This window comes from Ostreococcus lucimarinus, chromosome 2 (assembly GCF_000092065.1).
Source record: "Ostreococcus lucimarinus CCE9901 chromosome 2, complete sequence".
NCBI classification, from domain to species: Eukaryota; Viridiplantae; Chlorophyta; class Mamiellophyceae; order Mamiellales; family Bathycoccaceae; genus Ostreococcus; species Ostreococcus sp. 'lucimarinus'.
This window is the reverse complement of record NC_009356.1, coordinates 334309-349675: the sequence shown is the minus strand read 5'-3', so window position 1 is coordinate 349675 and position 15367 is coordinate 334309. Positions and strand designations below refer to the sequence as shown.

At 56.8% G+C, this 15367-nt stretch overlaps 8 protein-coding genes across 8 annotated transcripts; 5 read left to right on the top strand and 3 right to left on the bottom strand.

Moving 5' to 3' along the window:
- Positions 1 to 51: 51 nt before the first annotated feature.
- On the bottom strand, positions 52 to 1425 carry OSTLU_29999 (predicted protein; the record flags this gene model as incomplete). Its single annotated transcript, XM_001416099.1, has 1 exon — positions 52 to 1425. The coding sequence occupies one exon, from the start codon at positions 1423 to 1425 to the stop codon at positions 52 to 54; it is 1374 nt and encodes a 457-aa protein (XP_001416136.1).
- Positions 1426 to 2758: 1333 nt separating this feature from the next.
- OSTLU_36376 (predicted protein) lies at positions 2759 to 4318 on the top strand (the record flags this gene model as incomplete). The annotated part of the gene is made up of 1 exon (XM_001416340.1): positions 2759 to 4318. A coding segment is annotated over one exon (1560 nt), but the record flags the coding sequence as incomplete, so codon positions are not given.
- A 578-nt stretch (positions 4319 to 4896) lies between these two features.
- On the top strand, positions 4897 to 5469 carry OSTLU_29997 (predicted protein; the record flags this gene model as incomplete). The annotated part of the gene is made up of 1 exon (XM_001416339.1): positions 4897 to 5469. One exon carries the CDS (start codon positions 4897 to 4899, stop codon positions 5467 to 5469), a length of 573 nt encoding a protein of 190 aa, XP_001416376.1.
- Positions 5470 to 5621: 152 nt separating this feature from the next.
- On the top strand, positions 5622 to 6995 carry OSTLU_24052 (predicted protein). The gene has a single exon (XM_001416338.1). It carries the CDS (start codon positions 5638 to 5640, stop codon positions 6715 to 6717), a length of 1080 nt encoding a protein of 359 aa, XP_001416375.1. The 5' UTR covers positions 5622 to 5637; the 3' UTR covers positions 6718 to 6995.
- A 180-nt stretch (positions 6996 to 7175) lies between these two features.
- OSTLU_29995 (predicted protein) lies at positions 7176 to 8036 on the top strand (the record flags this gene model as incomplete). The annotated part of the gene is made up of 1 exon (XM_001416337.1): positions 7176 to 8036. The coding sequence occupies one exon, from the start codon at positions 7176 to 7178 to the stop codon at positions 8034 to 8036; it is 861 nt and encodes a 286-aa protein (XP_001416374.1).
- Positions 8037 to 8228: 192 nt separating this feature from the next.
- On the bottom strand, positions 8229 to 10622 carry TraS1 (DodoPi transposase-like protein; the record flags this gene model as incomplete). Its single annotated transcript, XM_001416098.1, has 1 exon — positions 8229 to 10622. The coding sequence occupies one exon, from the start codon at positions 10620 to 10622 to the stop codon at positions 8229 to 8231; it is 2394 nt and encodes a 797-aa protein (XP_001416135.1).
- A 496-nt stretch (positions 10623 to 11118) lies between these two features.
- Positions 11119 to 12648, top strand: DlsT (2-oxoglutarate dehydrogenase E2 subunit-like protein; the record flags this gene model as incomplete). The annotated part of the gene is made up of 1 exon (XM_001416336.1): positions 11119 to 12648. One exon carries the CDS (start codon positions 11119 to 11121, stop codon positions 12646 to 12648), a length of 1530 nt encoding a protein of 509 aa, XP_001416373.1.
- An 87-nt stretch (positions 12649 to 12735) lies between these two features.
- Positions 12736 to 14016, bottom strand: OSTLU_36156 (predicted protein; the record flags this gene model as incomplete). Its single annotated transcript, XM_001416097.1, has 1 exon — positions 12736 to 14016. The coding sequence occupies one exon, from the start codon at positions 14014 to 14016 to the stop codon at positions 12736 to 12738; it is 1281 nt and encodes a 426-aa protein (XP_001416134.1).
- Positions 14017 to 15367: the final 1351 nt, after the last annotated feature.

Sequence of the window (15367 nt, the reverse complement as noted above, 5' to 3'; positions counted from 1 at the left end):
TACAGCGCCTACGCTAGAAATGCTTCAGAACTGAGCAACCACATGGATATGCTACTGCATTTTTGTCACAGATATCTTTGCTCTTACATCCCCAGAGCTACCGCCCCCAGCTCCTGCTTGCTTGAAATATTGAAAACTTTCTTTCAACCCCTTTTTCGTACTTCGAGCTTGTCGACGGCCCATTTTGACGGCATTTTTGCGCTCCTTTTTCTGTTGAGCACTTTCTCCTTTACGAGCTGTGCAGCTGCGCCAATCGAATTCAGCTTCTGATGATGCTTTCATACCGAGAGGAAAACAAGTATGAATGCCCGGAATGCTTGCACTCTGTTGATCTGGCGTTTTCAATTTACGTTCTTCACTCAGAAGTCTCCCTTCAAGAAGTTTTGGATGATGGTTTGAGTTACTGTGCAAACTCAAAATGCTTTCGCAGTCATACATGTGGGTCGCTTGAGTTCTTTTGTCCAGAATGCTTTCTTCTAAGTAGGCATTTCGTGGAGTTTGTTCCTCACTATGATTGAGCGCATAACTTTTCACTGTGCGTGCATCCACGTTATGCTTTTGTAAATTTCCATCGTTGAAGTTCAACTGCTCAAGAGTCTGCCATTTTGTGTTCTCAGATCTAATATTGCTCTCATCTTTCATCGGCGTAGCGCCAAGATCGTCGTCATCGTAGTTATGGATCATACGCAGAAAATGGCTATCGTCTGAACGTTCGTTCCCTACCGCATCACTTGAACTTCTTACTAATACTTTCGTGGCTGCACGATGGGTTTGCGGACTCAACGGCTCTACTTTTCGGGGCAAGAAAGGCGATGAGCACCGCTCTTCACTTTTACGCTGACTAGCCAAGAAAATTATATCGTCTTGTAACTCCTCGTAAGCGCAGGTTTCCATTGATCCGCCTTGGCTTATGTCGTCAAGAAGTTGTAACACGTCGGCAATGTTATCTTGTTCGTGCAAGGTGTGAAAATCACACTCGCCTTGGTTCATTGCCCCGCCCGCATACTCGGTTCTTGCGTGGTCAATGCTTTTCGTAAATATCTCACTGCGTGGATTTGCATAATCACTTTCTACGGTACGTACTTTATCTGGGTCGCACTCTCTTAAGTGTTTAGTGTAATCATAGCCGTCGTCTGGAAGTCCTAGTTCCAACTTCTCTGATGCCGTCAATTTATTGTTTGTGTCCTTTTCATTTGAAAGATCGCCCGCGGACACGTGTTGTGAATGGCTTTCTCGGAGCTCACGTTCGAGTTCCCGCCCAACGTGATCGCCGTCATCGAAGGGGTCCGCACCCTGGTTATTGTCCGTCCGGACCCATGTGTTAGGAAGGCCGAGGCTGTGCGCTTGTCGGTCGTGGTTAGGGAGCAACGCGTACGTCACCGCGCTCTTTTTATCCACAAACGACGTCTTCTTGCGACCTCCCATTCAGAAAGCTGTGGTGCATGGGATATCCTCGCGCGAGTGGCGGCCGCACGGTTGTCGACGGCTCCGTGCCGCTGCGCGCCTCAGTTTATGTGTAAACTCGAAACATGAACTGATTAAGAATGCATATAATTTGTCTTCATTCGCCTAAAGTCTATCTGTCTGATATAAATTATTCCTTCGGGGGAGACCTACATGATAGTTTTTTATTTTGGGTACCAGTATGGTCTTCAAAGCGTATTAAATACGAAAAGCGCGATGTCGATTATGACACCCTTTCCGCTTCAAGCCTTTCGCCCTTGAGGGCGCACGGCGTCATTCGCGCGCCGTGCTCAACCGGCTGAGTCCGCTGCCGCCACTTATAGTAGGTTCATTTTGAGTCTCTCGAAAAATTCAAGTACACCCTGGCGCTTGATAGAGAACAGCGGCCTTCGATAGAACATGTCCGTCCTTGCGGAGGTCTCTTCCCGCGCCGCTTTCATCAAGTCCGCCGCGCCCAGTCACCGATACAATAAACATAAAGCGTCGTCGAGCGTAGCATCATCGGGTGGAAAATTTAGCCGTCGAGCTTCCGGCACCAACTGGTCTTTTTCGCCCACGCGCAACACACCGTCGCGCTCTTTGTTTCGTGTAACCCTCAGGAGCAAACATAAACAAGGAACAGCTTGCAGCTCTGTGACTGAGGAACCAGAGGTTGGAAGTGGAGGTAGTGGAAATCATGGCTCCGGCATCGGGAATGGCAACGACGGTAGTGGTGACGGTTGGGACTCTGACGATTCGAGTGGCCACAGTGGTAGCAACATTTACCTTCTGACCGCGATTCCTATCGCTGACGCTCGAGCTTCCGGTGGAGAAGGCGAGCTCAGTGTTGACGACGACGATGTTGAATACATCGACGACGACGACGACGACGACGACGACGACGACGAAGATGATGACGACGACGACAGCGACGACGAATCCTCCACAAATACTGCCCGTGCCGCAAACAAGCCCAAGAACAGGGATAATTTCATTTGTGAATCAGTCCTCGCGACGAATCTTCCGACCGGTCCAGGTATTCCGACGAAGGTAAGGAAGGCGGCATGAATATTTAACTTATTACTAACTCCTTTCAATACAGTCCGAATTATTTCAGGGTCTCAATGCGCGGAAGGGCGCGGAACTTTCGAAGAAAGATCTCTCTGATGATCTTGAACAGCTTCTTAACACAGGTCTCTTCGCAAACGTTGACGCCAATGTCACGCCCAAACAGGATGGTTACGCAGTTGAGTTTGTTTTTCGAGAAAAGATCTGGCCGCAGGTACAATCGTTTAGAGTTGCTGGGTCGACTGCACTTCCAAAAGATGTCGAACAAGAGGTTTTGAAAGCTGCTCGGAAAAGTCAAAACTGTACAGTCCGCGTGTTGGCGACAGCAAAAAATATCGTAGAGGGTTACTACACCAGCAAGGGCCTCACATTCGGTACGATATCACACTTCGATGGAATGGAAAATGGTGAGGTCATAGCACACGTCGTCGAGGGAGAAATCACACGAGTCCAAGCGGTCTTTGTAGACGAGAATCTCCAGCCAATGCCTGGCAACAAGGGAGTGACTCATCCGCGTGTGATTCAGAGGGAACATAATTTTAAAGTTGGAAAACTCTATAACGTCGAAGACGCGAAGACGGCATTGCGTGATATTTTCCTACTGCAGTTGTTTGACAACGTCCAAGTTGTACCGAGACCTGATGAGCGCGATCCATCCAAAATTGAAGTTGATATACTACTTCGCGAAAGACCAACGAAGACAGCGGAGACTGAACTTGAATGGAGTATCGCACCAGGTGAAAATGGTCGTCCAGATCTTGTTTCGGCGCGTCCAGGTGGTTCTGTGTTCTTTGAACACAGGAATCTGGATAGCTGGGGACGTCAACTTTTTGGGTCGATTTCAACAGCCAACTTCCTTGAACCACAGGAAGATCTGGGGTTCAAACTGGAGTACAACCACCCGTACTGCAAAGGCGACGCTGATAGCGATAAGACATCTTTCAAAGCTGCGGCTTTCAATTCGCGGAAACTGTCCCCGGTCTTCACCGGAGGGCCTCTGATTCAAGATGTTCCCGGCATTTGGGTCGATAGAGCAGGTATCAAGGCGACGGTTTGCCAGAACTTTACAAAGCAGTCGAAGTGCTCACTTGGTATGGTATTAGAAGAAGTGACAACGCGTGATGATTCGGGAGCGGTATGTGCGTCTGGCGCAAAACAACTCCCAAATGGTTCTCTGTCGCTTGATGGTCCTCGAACTACGTTATCTGACACAGGTACAGATCGAGTCATGTTCCTTCAGGGTAATGTCACCAGAGACACGACGACGTTTGTAAACGGTACGCAAGTCGGCGCCCGAGATATATTTCAGATCGATCAGTCGATTCCGTTTTGGCCAAAACGACCGATATTCAACCGTTCCAAAGTCGAATTAACACGATTTGTTCAGTTGCTGCCAGAAAACAAGAAAAATTCTCTTCCTCCTCCTGTTGTTGTCTTGCACACTCGAGCAGGTCACATTCTTGGGAATTGCGCAGCTTACGATGCTTTTGCTTTGGGTGGCCCGCACTCTTGTAGAGGATACACCGTGGGTGAACTTGGCGCCGCACGCTCTCTTCTCGAGACTGCAGTTGAGATACGCCTCCCTGTTCCTGTATTGAAAACACACGGCTTCTTATTTTGGGAGCAATGCTCCGACTTATCGTCAAGTTCAGCGTTATCAGGTAACCCAACGGAGTTTTATCGAAGAGCTGGTAAAGGATCAACTCACGGTGTTGGTATCAAACTGGGGCCGGTGCGAGCGGAGTGGTGCATTGATAACAACAGCGGCACGGCCTCCACATATGTTCGATTCGGTGAGCGATTTTAAGTATCACGTACGACACCCTTGAAATATTCAAGTTAAACCGTCTTTGAAATCATCGTCGAATTCACCGTTCATTAGAAAAAGAGCAAGCACAGAGCTTATTTACAACGTCCTCCTGAGCTGAGCGAAGTCTTGTCTCCTTCAGTCCTTGTTTGTTTGCCTCAAGCGGGGTTGATGCGATCATTCCAGCGCCACTCGTCCGCGGCCTGCGAGAAGCTATGACGCCCGCTGTAATCGCTCTGCGCGCGCGTGCGTCCTGTCCCACCGCGCGCGCGTCGTCGTCGTTGCCGTCGCGCCGCTCGACTCCCCGCGCGTCGTCCTCGGTGACGCGCGCGCGCGTGCTGACGCGGTCCGCGCCGGACGTCGACGACGCTTCGCCGACGTCCACGCGCGCCGCCGACGACGCGGGCGGTAGCGCGGCGCGCGGCGCGCGCGTGCACGTGCGCGTGGCGACGACGGCGGCGCACGCGGCGGCGGCGGCGAAAGTCTGCGGGGACGCGTTCGCGTACGAAACGCGAGTCGAGGAAAAGTCCGAGCGTCGCGGCGACGCGCTGGACGACGCGGCGGAGGCGGTGAAGAAAATGTTGGACGACGCGTACGCGCGCTCGATCGCGAAGGAGTTGAAGCACATGACGACGCACCAGATTGAAGAACGGAAGAAGGCGAGTCGTGAAATTCGTGAAATGAAGAAACTCGGCGATGAATACGCGAAAAACGACGCGCGAGCGCTTCGCGCGAGACAAAAGGCGCAGTGCTTGACGCTGATCTCGCGCCTGGACGAAGCCGTCGCCGATGATGAGTCTCGTTGGGTAGGAAGCGCAAGCCTTCGCGTGTGTTCACCAGAAGCTTTATTTCCGGAGCCATTTCCGACGACAAAACCACGTGTTCCGTACGTCAGTAACGTCGCCGTCAAAGCCGACGCGCGCGGACGAGGCGTCGCGAGCTCGATGTTGGTGAAGTGCGAACGTGCGTCGCGGCTTTGGGGATACACCCATCTTTGGCTTCATGTTGATGTCGATAATCAGCGCGCACGCGAGATGTATGAGCGCCGGGGATACGTCGCCTGTGGCGAAGATCCGTGGTGGTACGGACTCGGCGGGGTACTCGGAGCAAGACGCGTTTTGCTTAAAAAGTTGATCGGAGAGAAACTATGAAGCGAAAGAAGCGCCTGACTCGAGTCACTGTCCTTTAGCCCGCCGTGCACGTGTCGCGTAGCGAAAGCATGTGCGCATGTTGTAGTATTGTAATTCTAGTCGCAACATCCGTCGCGCGCCTCGAAAGGCACTCCGCACTTCTCGCCTGCGCCCTCGAGCGCGCGACCGATGTCCGTGTTTTCGCGTAAATTGAAATCCAACAAGGCGACGAAATCACCGCCTTCGGCGCCGCCGGTGAAACACGTCGTCGCCCAGTCGGCGCCGTCGCCGTCCGTCGTCACCGCGGGCTTGACGACGCTCCCAACGGTATTAGATAAAGCCGGCCCCGCCCTCGTCGCCGCGAGCCGTTTGGCGGCGCAATCTGAACCCTACGCCGTGGCCACGTTTGAGTTTTGTCGGAAAACCTGGCTCGCGCTGCAACCGTACCACCCGCAAGAGTTTGGACCGGCGATCGTTGGATTCATCCTGTGCTTCTTTGGCGGATACTTTGCCACGATCACGGCGGCGGTGGAGGCGTACAGAATCACCGGCTACGCGAACACTCGAGACGCTTTGGTGATAATATGGCGCAATATCGAAGCTGCGCAGCGCGCGAGCTTGAAGGACGATGAGCTAGATGAAGACCACAACGGCATTCCGGATACGCAAGAGATTACGAAGAAGGCGTTGGTGGTTCGAAAGATTGGCGTCGTCGCCAAGAGTATGGATCCTGAACAGGTTGGAGATGCTCTGGGTGCGATCTACATGGGGTTCGTGGCCGTCGTGGCTACATTACGCGTGCATTTCGCGGCGTGTGTCTCTCTTGGTGTCGCTGTTGGTGACATCGTGCACAACATCGTCGATGAAAATCTCACCCCCGTGTTGATGATGAGCACGCCCAAGGAGTATCAGAAATGGGTTGGACCTGGCGTGAGATATGCCTGTAAAGTCATAGGTGTCATCGCGGCGTGGTTAGTTCAGCAGGCCATCACCGCGTATCACTCTGCAACGCGTGGCGCACAACTCTTTGCTCGTGGGCTGTTGACGTATCTCGTCCGCCACAAGTACCTCGGACCAAACGTCATCGATGAAAAAGGAACGGTTTTCAATTTCGCCATCTTCGTCCTCGCGATGACGGGATTTTGGTCGCAAATCATGTACGGCTTCAAGCTTCCGTTTCCGATCAGCGTCTTTCTCATCCCGATCCGCATGTTAGAGTTTGCCCTTCGCGTGTGCGTGGGCACGATGCGCGACGGCGGGCGCGCGTGAGCGAACCGGCGATTGAATAAACGCTTTAGCGCGATGACGGCGGCACGCGCTCGACATCACCGACGAATCCACACCTAGACGACGCCTACGGTGCGTATTTTACGAACGAATACATTACCAACGGCGCCCAAGCGTCGCGGCGCGGCGCGACGAACCAAAACAAACCAGAATTCAACCGCCCTTCGCTTCACTTCACTCCTCGCGCGTCGCATCACCGAGTCAAACGAAACGAAAGCGAACGAAACGAAACAAAACCGATGGCGCCCGCGACGGGCGCGGCGGCGCGCTGTCGCGCGACGACGTCGACGTCGGCGTCTTCGGCGGTTGCTTTTCGCCGCCGCCGCGTCAGCGTCGCGAGTGGACGACGACGACGCGAAAGGACGCGGCGCGGTGCGAGCGAGACGCGCGACGGTGACGGCGGCGATGACCCGTGGTTGCAAAAGATGATGGACGCGGCGATGGAGGACGAACGGCGCGCGGGTGAGGCGCGAGACGCGCAAGGGGTCGAAGACGCCGCGGCGCCCGAGCGGGACGCGGCGACGACGAACGCGGCGTCGGTCGCAAAAAAAGACGACGAGTGGGAGTACGAACCTGAAACGTCGCACGGTGATTTAAGCGAGGAGAGAGAGGCTGAGATATTGGGCATCACCGCGCGCGCGACGGCGAAGACGGTCGCCGACGCGGCCGCGTCGACGCCGAGCGGACCGCCGGCGGTCATCCTCGTCGGTTTCCGCGCCGAAGAGTGGCCTCGAGTGCGCGTGCTGGTGGACGAACTCGGTGGTTACGACGTACCCGTGATCCCCGCGCGGAGCGAGCACGCGTGGATGACTTTAGAAGAGGTGGCTCGAACGCGAGAACCGGACTGGGAATCGCCGCGCGACGCGGCTCTCGCTCGCGGCGGTGAGTACGGCAGTCAGCGCGCGGTAATTTTCAGCGGTTTAGATCTCGGCGAAGTCGCCGTCATCGTGAGCGCGATCGAGGCGCGAGGTTTACCGAGATTACCCGTCGTCGTCGCCGACGCCGAAAACTCGCGCGCGCCGCTCGGCGAGTCCCTCGCGACGGCTCTCAGACGCGCGCGCCGCGACGCCCGTCGCAAGCGACCCTCCCGCGCCGTCACCACCGCCTCCACCGACCCTCACCCCGACGCCCTCGGCGATTCTCCGCGAGACGTCATCGTCGGCGAGCTCGTCGCTTCGCCCGCGTCTTCGCCCTCGCCGTCGCCCTCGCGCGCCGCCGCCGAGTCCCGTCGCCGCGGTTCGCGCGACGCCGACGTTCGCACCGACGCCGCCGCTTTCATCGTCCCGCATCCCGACGAGTGATATCGTAATAATCGAGCGATCGATCGAGCAGCTTTCGCGCGCGCGCGACCCGTACGCATTCGTCGTCGTCGTCGTCGTCATCGCAGCTGATACGAGATGATACGAACTGATACGAGCTGGTACGAGCTGGCACGACGGTGGCGAATCGACGAGAACCGCGCGAAAACCGACTCACGTCGCGCGCTAGTCTATCTATTGCAATCTTCTACTCTTACTACGTCTCTTCTTCTCTTGACGCTCTAATGCCTTGCGAGCTGTCTTCTGTGCAAAAGTTTCCTTTGCCTTGTTCCGAGTGGGATGCGAGACATCATCCTGTACCGGCACGGTTTCATCGAGGTTGCCTAAACTTGTCATTTCCGTTCCATTCGAAACGTTTGCGTGTGGCGACATGACGAGCTCGTCTACCTCTTTTAAGTACTCGTCTAAGTCGTCGTCATCTGACGAGAGGATTTCATCTTCACCAACTCCATCATCACTGTCGCTGTCCACAACTACCACAGGACTCGCGGCTACTTGACTTTCTGCTGCGTCGTATGTCTCTGATACCAAACGATGAAAGGGACTCGCGAATAACCGGCGCTCATGCCTAGCATTGAAGTAAATGAAAGACAACTTCTGGACATTCGCGTGGCTCAAGCTGAGCCTCTTGTTGTGCACAAGTTTCTGAGACGAGTTCATGCGTTCAACAGACGCACTATGTGGAACAATCGCGTTTATACGACGTGCGAAAGGAATTAGATCTTTCCATGCAGGCCAGGTTTGCACGCATTCTGGCTCCAAGAAGTTGCGCCACCAGTTGTGTGCCCTGATGTACTCAAGCTGCTCCAGTGTAACGTCCACAAACGTTTTGTCGGCGCAAGCTTGGATGTACGCGTCATTCTCGATGAAGCGAACGCGATAGTCGTCGCGGTAGGGTCGTGCCGCTTTCGGACAGGTGACCGCGTTCAGTTTTTCTAATGCCGTTTTGGCTGCTTCCACGTCTGCTTTCTTTTCCTCCAAGTGGAAATGAATCTTTCCGATACCTTTTTTCGCTTCATATACTTCCGGCACGACGAACTGATGTTTGATACGCATTCTCGCATGCATCATGTAACTCAAATATGATGCAAGATGTACGAGGGGTTCGTCTCGCAACGGCGTGCGCTTCGTGCTTGGGTTACCTGGCTGTGCCTCCAGTCCTTCGAATCGCACTTTGTAAACTCGGTGAAGTACGTCTGATAATTGCTCAGGCGTCGTGAGTCCATCGCGTGTCGGCTGGCGCGTCGCACGTTCAATCCATGACTGGCGCGTCGCACGTTCAATCCATGACTGTTGAGCACTCGTTTTCACGTTCGCGAGCCACTGTCTCAAGTCTTTTTCTAGTGCCCAGCACAGCGGGAAGACTTCCGCAAGATGAGCGCCAGTAGCTTCCATAAACTTGTTTGCCGCCGCCAAACCTCGGAACAAGGGCTCTAACCTACGGACTGCCATCTGCGAATCCCGGTCAAAGAATACTTTAAAGATTGATTCCGAGTCTTTTTCACACATTTTACGGAAATTTTTTGCGATCACACCGTCGTCTTCGTCCAAAAATCTGAACACGTCGATATTCAGTACGTAGCTGTGTAGACATGCATGCGCGGACGCCCATCGCGTTGGGCAGTACGTCTCAAGTTGTTTCTTACTATTCTTCTCTTTACGCGCCGCGTCGAAAAGCGCGCGCATTCGAGACTGAACACGGAGCTTGTTGATGGCCCGCTCTAGATCCAGAAATAAGAATTTGAACGTCTCGTGGACGTCTCCAGCCAGCAAGTTGAAACGATGTGCATAGCAACCAATCGGAGTAATGTGAGATGTCTCTGGAGTAGCCGCGATAGCTTCCAAGAAGCTGACGACATGCGAGGTGTTGTCCCCAATGATGCATTTGAACTTCTTCAGTGGGAGGTCTTTCATCACTTGCGCGGCGGTCTGTTGCATGAACACTGCGCTTTCTGACTCCGTTTCTATTTCGACGCTCTTCCAGTAGTACTCGCGACCAGTTTCTCTCACCGTTATGGACAAGTTTAGTACTTTCACGCCATCTTCAGATTGCCAACCATCCGCCGATAACGCCAACTCCTCCCAGTCTTCAAGCGCACGGAGGGCGCGTTTCATACGTTTCTCGTACAACCCGTCGACGCCGGCTGTCGAGTGCCAACGGCGACATCGAAGGTTCTCGGGCTGGTCGACGAGCTCCGCGCCGCTTTCGATGCGCGCGCGCTCCGCGGCGCTGAAGAGTTCAGGCCTAAGCGCGTGCATGAACCGGAAGAACGCCGGCGAGCTCGTCCACGCGAACGGGATGGAGCTCTCGACGACGAGCTCAGATACGGCTTCGTTCATCTCTGCGATCTCCTCCGCCGTCAACGGCGGCGGCGTGTATTCCCGCGCATCGCGTCGCGACGCGCTCTCGACCGTCGTCGTCGTCGCGAAACTTCCACGCTCGGACGCGCACGCGCTCGACCCGGGCGAGAACGCTTCGCGCGACGCCCTCGCCCTCGTTCGACGCGACGCCGATTCGAATTTCAAATCTTTCCCACGACGCGGTGCCTCCGCGCGGGCGTCGCGCATCTCTCTCGCGCCTTCGCGGCGCCGTCGCGTTACGAGTCGCACCACTGCGCGCCTTTGCGGTGCGACTCGAGTCGACGCCCTGTGTCGTCGTCGAGTCCCGCGCGTTTTGCCGACGCGCCGTCGCCGAACGCGGCGCCGCGAAGGCGACACACGGACCGTCCCCGGCCGTCCGTCGGTCCGCGACTCGACCGTTGCCAAAGCGCGACGCGATGCGACGACGACTCGGCGCGATCGCGCGCGACGCGATCGCGCGTCGAACGGTGCGCGCGCGACGCGACGCGAGGGCGCGAACGATCGACGCGCGACGACGCGCGACGTCGCGCGCGACGCGATTCGAGCGCGCGATTCGATTCGAATTCGGATTGGATTAAATGCGATGCGATCGCGCGCGACGCGATTCGGCGAACGAGCGGACGACGACGCGACGAGGACTGACGAATCGACGACGCGCGAATGACGCCAGTGTATCCAGCGCTCGCACTACGCGACGCGAACGATGGGACGCGCGACGACGGGAACGACGCGCGACGGCGCGAACGAGACGGAGACGGCGAACGCGACGACGAGGGCGCGCGCGCGCGCGATGATCGGCGACGGAGGATTCGACGCGATGACGATGATTCGAAGGCACAAGGGCGGGACGGCGACGCGAGAGGAGACGATCGCGGTGCCGTCGATGGGGGATTCGATCTCGGAGGGCGCGGTGGCGAGCGTGACGAAGGCGGTCGGGGACGAGGTGGCGACGGATGAGACGGTGGCGCAAATCGAGACGGACAAGGTGACGATCGACGTGCGGGCGCCGAGCGGGGGGACGGTGACGCGCGTGGACGCGAAGGTGGGGGATACGGTGAACGTGGGGCAAGCGGTGATGGCGTTCGCGCCGGGCGTCGGCGGGAAAAAGGGGGGGAAGGGCGGCGCGGCGGCGCCCAAGGCGGAGGCGGCGAGCGGCGCGCCGGTGAGCGTTGAGGTGCCTTCGATGGGCGACTCCATCACGGAGGGGAGCGTCGCGGCTTTGCTCGTGAAACCGGGTCAAAAGGTGGCGATGGACGAAGTGATCGCGCAAATTGAAACGGATAAAGTCACCATAGACGTTCGCGCGTCGACGAGCGGGACGGTGACGGACGTGCTCGCGAAGGAGGGCGACACCGTCTCCGTCGGTCAAAAGGTGGCGACGCTCGCTCCGGGGGCGGGGCCGGAGAAACAAGCTTCGGCCGCGCCAGCGGCCGCGGCGATGGCCGCGGCGACGCCGGCCAAGGAAGCGCCGAAAGCGACCGCTGCGCCATCGCCCGCGCCGGCGGCGCCGAAAGTCACGTCGGGCGCTCGCGCCGAGACGCGCGTGCCCATGTCGCGCTTGCGCTTGCGCGTCGCGGAGCGGTTGAAGAGCTCGCAAAACACGTACGCGATGCTCACCACGTTCAACGAAATCGACATGACGAACGTGATGCAAATGCGCGCGGAGTACAAGGATGCATTCTTAGAAAAACACGGCGTCAAGCTAGGTTTCATGAGTACCTTTGTCAAGGCGGCGGCGAAGGCGCTTCAGGAAGAGCCCTCGGTGAACGCCATCATCGACGGCGACGAAATCGTGTATAGAAACTACGTTGACATATCCGTCGCGGTGAGCGCGCCCAAGGGTTTGGTGGTACCGGTGTTGAGAAGCTGCGAAGGCATGAATTTCGCCGACGTGGAAAGCTCCATCGCGTCGTACGGTAAGAAGGCTCGCGATGGAACGCTGTCCATCGACGAAATGGCGGGCGGTACTTTTACGATTTCAAACGGCGGCGTGTTTGGATCGTTGACGGGCACTCCCATCATCAACCCGCCGCAAAGCGCCATTTTGGGCATGCATTCAATCGTCTGGCGTCCGGTGTGCGTCGGTGCCGACCGCGCCATCGTCGCGCGCCCGATGATGAACGTGGCGTTGACGTACGATCATCGCCTCGTCGACGGTCGCGAAGCCGTGACATTTTTGAAGTCGATTAAGGAGTCTGTTGAAGACCCGCGTAGAATGATGCTCGAAGTTTAATTCGTAGCAGCACGTTGTCCTCGAATAAACCAAACTACTACTAAGTTCTACATTAAAATCTGCGCTATTCTAAAACTAATCTAATCGTCAGCCTTTGAACAAACGCCCGACGACGTCTCCGGTGAGCGCGAACGCCATGACGGATGGCGCGGCGACTTCGAACAAATTGATTTCTGGGTCGAGGCTCGTCGCGAATCCCACCAAAACGCAGAGAGATACGACGAGCGAGGCATATATGCCGTCGATGCTCACGCCGTGCTTGCGGAAAAGCTGCATGATCTCCTTCAACAGTCCATCCAAATCGACGCGCTGCGTGTACACGTCTCCTTGGCTCGAAACGAGTCGCGCCATGTCACGCCGAAGCGCCACGCGATCGGTGCACGTTTGTTTGGCATCCCACGTCAGTGCGACGTCGGCCGCCTTTTCTCCCTCGCCTCGCAGTAAGAAGCACAAAAATCCGAGAAACTTATTCCTCACGGCTTTCGGGAGTTCGTCTGCGATGCCGAAATCAATCAACTCAAGTTTCACGATCCCCGCTGTTTCTGAGTCGACACTCGACTGGCCGTTCTCGACGCTGTACAGAATATTTCCTGGATGTAAATCTTGGTGGATGAAGTTGTCGCGTAGAAGCATGAGCAAGTATGCGTGAACGCCAAGTGAGCAAAGCTCAGAGTTTCGAGAAGTTTTATGTTTGATGGCGCTGCCCAACCCGTCGCCCTTGACAAAGGTCTCCACCAGCACTGCCTCCGTGACGAAACCTGGCACAGGGCGGGGTGCTCGTATCTGCACCTCACTCTTCATGTTGTGCGTAAATTTCAACAAGTGATCGGCCTCGTTGCGTAAGTCTGTCTGCGCCGTCATGGTGTGACTGAACTGTCCGAGCGTATTCTTCAGCTGCATACCCTTCAGCGCGGGTAACGCGTCTGCAATCCCCGCTATCGCGCGCAAGATTTGAAAATCCAGAAAAATTCGTTTCGCCACGTTGGGATGCCGCACTTTCACCGCGACGTCCATGGTGCCATCCTCGTTCAAATCGAGCTTGCGAGGTTGAGCGAGCGCCGAGCACACCGCGGCGACTTCCTTGCGCAAACGCGCCTTGTACACTTGAGCAACCGAACCCGACGCCATGGGCTTCCGTGGAAACTGCGCAAAAACCAATCTCGGATCAAAACCAAACTCGTTCGCCAAAATACGTAACGTTTGCCCGTACGAGTGCTGTGGGGCATCGTCATGAAGTTGTTCGAGCTGATGACACAGGTCCTTCGGGAAGACGTCCTCACGCGTGCTCGCCCACTGCGCCCACTTGATGAACGCCGCACCGCACAGTGCAATCGCGCTGTGCATGGTGGCCCACGCGCGCTTTCGCATGCTCGCGCTCAACGGTCCAGGTGCACCCTGGCTCAGAAGTAACAAAGGTACGGCAAACGTGAGCACGGGGAGCCACGTGACAAACAGGTACGTCGCGCGAATTAAAAGAGCGATGGAAAAACCTTGAGTAGCCCAAGACGCGGTGGCGAGTTGCCTGTCCTGCCAAATGTTCGCATCGTCGTCCACGATGTCGACGTTTCGATCCTCTGAGACGTCACCGCCGGTATAGACATCGGAAGAGCTACCGGCGCCTTCCTCCGCGGCTGGCGGCGAGTGCTCCAAAGCATCTGCCTCTCGTTCCGGCGCCGCGATGCGACGTTGTCCTCGCGCACCACGCATGGATATCTGCGCGATATTGAGGATATCAATGGGATGGATTTTCGCTTCAGCCGCAATCGCGCGCTTCGAGCCAAACGCACTCTTCCTTTTCGCTCGTTTGGCTTGATTCCAAGACGCCGGGAAGCTCATCGAGAACGAGCCGTTTGGGCCACCCTCCGAGAGGTTCATGCTTCCAACACGCATTGACACGCCTTGCACGAAAGCCATCAATCCCATGAGCGGAGCCGTGTCGATCGCGCGCACGGGGTCACTCGGGATGTGTTTCACCAATCGAAGCGCCGCCCAGCGATATCGCGTGTGCCACAGCGCTATTCGCTCCGCCTCGCTCATCTCACCTTTCGTCCCTTTGATCGCCCGTGCGATGCCCGCACGCAAAGGAGGCTGCTTAAACAACACCTTGACGCTCATTAACGCCGACGCGGCGGTGGCGTGAGCGTGTAGCGTTGGACACAACATCCTCGCGCTCGTCGTCAACGCTCTCGTCGCCAACGCCACCCGCGTCGCTCTCGCGACCACGGGCGCGTCCAACGGTCCCAGACTTGGCGCCTGCTCGGTGTTCTTCAACGTCATTCTCACCAAGCCCAACGCCGCGCCGAATCCATTGACTTTCGTCATGGTCTCTGGAAACGCCACTTGCAAGCACAACGCCGCGGCGAACGCGTTCGCGTCCGCTCGCCGCGCCCACAGCGCGCGCCCGACCCTCGGACCGATCCCATCGCCTTTAATCCATCCATCATAGCCATCATCCATCCGTCCGTCGCCATCGCGCGCGACCGTCGCGCATTCCCAGGCGTCCGCGCGCGCGCACTCAAACGTCGCGTCCGCGCGTCCCATCGTCGTCCCCACCCTGAACCGCATCGGCGCTCGCGCGCGCGCGCGCGCGCTCATCTCCTCCCTCTGTCGTCTCGACGCTCCCCCGAACGCGCGCTCGACGACGCGCGCGTCCGCGTCGTCGCTCGCGCGCGGCAACCGCAAGACATCACCGAGCGTCGACGTTCGCGCGGTCGCCGCG

Excerpts from the sequence above, each read along its gene's own strand:
- OSTLU_24052 (XM_001416338.1), top strand. The coding sequence starts at position 5,638 with ATGTCCGTGTTTTCGCGTAAATTGAAATCCAACAAGGCGACGAAATCA.